The sequence below is a fragment of the Bison bison genome, unplaced genomic scaffold, assembly GCF_000754665.1.
Source record: "Bison bison bison isolate TAMUID 2011002044 unplaced genomic scaffold, Bison_UMD1.0 scf7180017864072, whole genome shotgun sequence".
In the NCBI taxonomy this organism is placed as follows: Eukaryota; Metazoa; Chordata; class Mammalia; order Artiodactyla; family Bovidae; genus Bison; species Bison bison.
In genome coordinates this window covers 2,122,531-2,128,050 of record NW_011494644.1, presented here as the reverse complement: position 1 = coordinate 2,128,050, position 5,520 = coordinate 2,122,531, and the positions used below count along the sequence as shown (strand labels likewise).

At 45.4% G+C, this 5,520-nt stretch overlaps 1 protein-coding gene across 1 annotated transcript in view; it reads right to left on the bottom strand.

Annotated features, from left to right (window-relative positions):
- The window catches only part of IQCK (IQ motif containing K), a 165,769-nt gene that overhangs the window by 143,943 nt on the left and 16,306 nt on the right, over positions 1 to 5,520 (bottom strand). The window contains exons 4-6 of the mRNA XM_010837411.1: positions 3,979 to 4,043; positions 1,280 to 1,409; positions 425 to 522 (exon numbers count right to left, since the gene is read on the bottom strand). Coding sequence (XP_010835713.1) covers positions 425 to 522; positions 1,280 to 1,409; positions 3,979 to 4,043 — 293 coding nt within the window. The remainder of the gene's footprint in view (positions 1 to 424; positions 523 to 1,279; positions 1,410 to 3,978; positions 4,044 to 5,520) is intronic.

The window sequence follows — 5,520 nt, the reverse complement described above, 5'->3', positions numbered from 1 at the left end:
GATTTGCGCCAGGGGAAGCATGGCAAGAAGCAAGTACATTCATGGCATTTAGCATGAAGTGGAGTAGGAAGAGGCCCAAGCTGGGAAGGTCAATCTGGAGCCAGATAAGAGGTAAGGAGAGCTATAATATGGGCTTGTCCTAACAGAAGCAGGCAACTCAAGAAACCTGGCAGATGCCAAATGCCCAGGAGAAGGGCAGGCAGGGAGGCCAAGCAAAGCAGAAAACCTCCCCATAGCCAGGCAGCCAGACAGATGGCAGTGCGTGTGTGTGCACAGCTAGACGTCCTGGCTGGAGCTGGGTAAGTGACCAAAACACAGGCTTTCTCTCCCAAAGGGATTGTTTTGAAAACAACCACCTGATGGTATAATGAGCTACCATCTGATAAAAATGAATTATTATTTAGAAATAAACAAAACAACTGACCTCAAAACATTTTTCTTTCTTTGCTTGGTGAAGCAGGCTAGCCATTCCGGGCAGCAGAACTGGAAAGATGAACATTTCCAAAAACTCTTTGGGGGAACCTAAAAAAAACAAAACATTCCCATCCCAAATCCCAAATGGCCCAAGTTAATCTGGGAGGAACATTTGCTTCTGAACCAAAAAAAGGTACTCTCCATTAAACAACATGACCATAAATGTTACATTTGACTCCAGACTGCTGAGTTGGGCTCTATTACTGAAGAAACTTAAAATATCCCCAAGTCTGGTGGGGCTGTAGACCGGGTCCCACTCGGGGTCGAGGTCACAGGCACAGCCAGGGGCCTGGCTCAGCTGGAGTGAAATACACAAGGGGGGCGTGGTGGGAACTGAGGCCACAGGGGAACAGGGCAGGGTACGAGGTTCGGCTCCTCAGGGCACAGTGATGGTGGTTGCCAAGGCCCAAAGTACACTGGCTGAGGGAACAGAACAAGCCAGCAGGAGAGGGCCTGGCACCAGCGGGGAGGAGGAATGGGAACTCAGGGAGGAAGACGAGGACACCTACGTCTCTGGCTTCCGCACACCAAGCAAGACAGCATATTTTCTTTTACTCTGTACGTTTTCCCCCTTTGTATTTAACGTAGAACCTAGGTATGCTTGTTATTGATCATCTTTATATTAATACATTTCAACCTTAAAGATACATCAGTGGAATAAAGGACACTTTAATTAAAACAAGAACACATTCTTTCTTATTATGTGGTCTCCCTGAGTTCTATCTGTCCACCCGGTCCCCACCCCATGATTTCCCAAAGTTACAAGTCCCAAACCATAGACCTGAAATCTCACTTCCTTACGTACATGTTTTTGGGTCAACTGTTTCCCGTTTCACTTGAGAACAGGATGCTTGTGAGGCCACGGTTAGACGAGGAACTGGATAAAGGTGTTCTGCGTTGAAGCCATGGAAAACCATTTCCTCCAATGGCGACACCTGGGGTGGTGGTGCGAGAATCAATTCATATTGCTTAAATAACTGTATTTTCTTTTATAATCTAACAAAGAATAAAATTCTGTGTCAGACTTTAGATTCGAGGGGGCATACTGAGCACAAATCTTTCTATTTCTTCTCTCCCAAGACACCTATAAATGACAATCAAGAAATAAACCCCCAACAAAGAACAAAAAAGCAGAAACATCACTTTGCTGACAAAGGTCCATCTAGTCAAAGCTATGGTTTTTCCACTAGTCATGTATGGATGTGAGAGCTGGACCATACAGAAGGCTGAGTGCTGAAGAATTGATGCTTTCAAATTGTGGTGCTGGAGAAGTCTCCTGAGAGTCCCTTGGACTGCAAGGAGATCAAACCAGTCAATCCTAAAAGAAATCAATCCAAATCTTCATTGGAAGGACTGATACTGAAGCTGAAGCTCCAATACTTTGGCCACCTGATGCGAAGAATTGACTCATTGGGAAAGACCCTGATGCTGGGAAAGACTGAAGGCAGGAGGAGAAAGGGGTGACAGAGAATGAGATGGTTGGATGGCATCACTGACCCGAGGGACATGAGTTTGATCAAACTCTGGAAGACAGTAAAGGACAGAGGAGCCTGGTGTGGTGCAGTCCATGGGGTCGCCAAGAGTCGGACATGACTTAGCAACTAAACAACAAGAAAGAATAGGAGGGCTGTCAGTGGGTGAGAGATCTTCAAACATTTCCAAAAGAAGCAGGATAAAGCCTGTTGTCCGATAATGGAGAGGAGTGGCACCTCAGAATCCACAGGAGGAAACTGCCCTCAGGAGGCAAGAGTCCATGTTCCCACCAGAATGCTCAGAGGCTTCAGTGCTCCAAAATTCAACTCCACAGAGTGTGGAGATGAGCAAGGAAGCAATATACAGGTGAGGTTATGTGAAAATCCGGCTAGGGTTCCCTGCCCCTCCGTCACCCCTCCCCCTGCCCCGGTCAGCGTACATCACGCTACATTCACAGCAGCCCGTTGTATCTTGCTCTCCCTCCTTTCCAACGAATCTTTTGTAACCAATTTAAACAAACAGCCTGGGAAAGAGTACAACTACTCAGGGTGCCAGGTCGGCAGTCAAAAGATAAAAAAAAACCCACAAACCCCAACATTGATTTGGAGTCTCCCAGCTCAGTTCCCAAATAGGGACTCCCTGCCTGCCAACCCTGAAGAAAAGTCCTCCAGAGGACAATCACCCACCATGAGCTCCCAGTCAGTGTTTCTGTTCATAGAAGTGACCCATCCAGAAAACAAACCTACCTGTATGGCAGGAAAAAAAAAAAAAAACCACCTCTTTGTAGGAAAATCCACCAAGGCCTGCATTTTAAATTTTGAATAAAAAAAAGCAGAACTTTCTACATAGGTGAGGAACATCAACAGCATAAAAGACAAAGATCAAGATCTATAAAGAATATTTGTGAAAAGGCACAAATAATTCAGGGAAGAAAACTGCAATTAGTATTTGCGGAGAAACTTGGAAAAGCACTGCATCCATAAAGCAAGAACAGGATGCTAGGAAAAAGGAAAAATCACAGGCCATGCAAGTTCTTAGACACAGAATCTCTAACAGGGGCAGCTGTAGTGAGATACTGGAAGTCTGCTGCTGCTGCTAAGTCACTTCAGTTGTGTCCAACTCTGTGCGACCCCATAGACGGCAGCCCACCAGGCTCCCCCGTCCCTGGGATTCTCCAGGCAAGAACACTGGAGTGGGTTGCCATTTCCTTCTCCAACGCATGAAAGTGAAAAGTGAAAGTAAAGTCATTCAGTCGTGTCCGACCCTTAGCGACCCCATGGACTGCAGCCTACCAGGCTCCTCTGTCCATGGGATTTTCCAGGAGACTAGGTTTTGGACCCATTCCAGTGACACTGCTCATCCCTCATAGCCTTACCTTTTTATTTTAAACTCCATTAAGACCTATTTTATTCCCAAGTATATTGCCTTAAGTAAGTATTAGTCACTCAGTCGTGCCCGACTCTTCTCGACCCCATGGACTGCAGCCCATGAAGCTCCTCTGTGTCATTTCCTTCTCCAGGGAATCTTCCCAACCCAGGAATCAAACCCAGGTCTCCTGCACTGCAGGCAGATTCTTTACCGACTGAGCTACAAGGGAAGCATCAATATTGCCTTAGGGCCTCCCTTTCTGATGCCCTGTCCTTGGCCCTCTCTCTTCCTTAGTACAATTTTAGCCCACCCAGCTATGCAAAAAGAAATCTGCTCCATCTGCAAAACTGTCCCCAACATGGAAGCGACACTGAATTCACTGGAAAGGTCTTCCTCATCTAGGATCTCATTTGAGCCCTACAAAGGCCCTGTGAGTCAGTCAAGGATGACCTGCTCCATTTAACGGATGCAGAAACTGAGACTCAGAGTGGTTATGTGATGCCCTTTAAGCAGCAGAGTTGGGACTGGCCACTTCTGGTTCTGGTTCCAGGGCCTTTCCTTTCCCCACTTCCCGATTCATGACACTGTCTGATCCTCACCAGTTGTCAATGCTGTTCTCCAGTTAGAACCTTTCAGTTAGGTTGGGGCCCAGGTGATACTCACAGTAACCACAGCATCTTGTTTGACTTTATATCCTTCAGGAAAGGGAGGAAGCTCAGCTTCATACTCTGCAGGGAGTGGAGGAAAAAAAAAAAAAAAGACCCTCAATTCCATACTTCATTTAAGCTTGATGTTATTTCGTTTCCTCTGAATAAAATATTCTTAAATTTTATTTTGGTTAGTGGTTTACAAAAGTGAAAAAACAACAAACAGGGTGTTTATTTAAATGGCTGAGAGATGATTCTTCTCTTGCACGAAAGAGTCTAGGCTTTATATAAGAGTTTGAGACTCTTCCTAAGCAGGTAGATTTAGATTTTGCCTCCCAAGTTATGCTAATTACAAGGGATAAAAGAGGAAGAAAATGAAGAGCATGGCTCAGCATACAGGAAGGAGAGGGGAGAAAAGGAAGAAGAAAATGTTGTGTATAGGAGGGCAGAATAAAAGAGACAGAGGCAAGATGAGCCATCTCAGGCATTTCTGGGGATGGGCGTGAAGTTGACTGCCAGATCGGGACACACAGCTAGAAAAGCAATCCCATAAACCCTTGCTAGTCAAAGCATTGCCCACAGACCAGCAGCATCAGCATTCCTGGGGAATTAGAAACACAGCTAAGGGACTTCCCTGATGGCTCAATGGTAAAGAATCTGCCCGCCAGGGCAGGAGACAGAGGTTCAATCCCTGATCTGGGAAGATTCCATATACCTTGAGGCAACTAAGCCCGTGTGCCACAATTATTAAGTTTGTGCCCTAGAGCCTGTGCAACTGCAACAGGGGAGTAGCCCCTGCTCACTGCAAGTAGAGAAAGCCCTCAGGTAACAACGGAGACCCAGCACAGACAAAAATAAATAAATAAAAATTATATATATATTACATATGTACACATATAATACATATATAATGAAACGAAAGTTGGAGAGGTCCTACTGCAACCTCCATTAAGTTTCCATCTTTGCTATACATTAGAATCACCTGGTAGCTCTTTGAAAATGCTAATGTCTTGGCCCAACCCCAGAAATTTTTATTCCAATAGGTCTGAGGCAAGAATCAGAAGATCAATATTTTTATAGTCGTCAGCTGATTCTAACATGCAGTGAGATGGAGAATGATTGCCAGGTTTCAAGACTGATCACAGTTAACCTGCTGCGGAGCTCAATGCAAAGAACATTCTGCACAAGTTCTACGACAGCTATTGCTGAAACAGAAAATGCCCATGGCTGTATTAGTTCCGCCCCCAAGGGAAAGACCGGTAAAATATTTCTGGAAAGGTCAGTGTTTCAAAGGCAATCACATAGTTGCTTTGTAGTGATGAGGGAAAACAAAATTTCTGGGTAAAATGGAACTGTTGCAGTTGTACTGGAGGCAAATTTTATTCCATCATCTAGTTCCTTATCTGGAGAAGGCAATGGCACCCCACTCCAGTACTCTTGCCTGGAAAATCCCATGGATGGAGGAACCTGGTAGGCTGCAGTCCATGGGGTCGCTAAGAGTCAGACATGACTGAGCGACTTCACTTTCACTTTTCACTTTCACACACTGGAGAAGGAA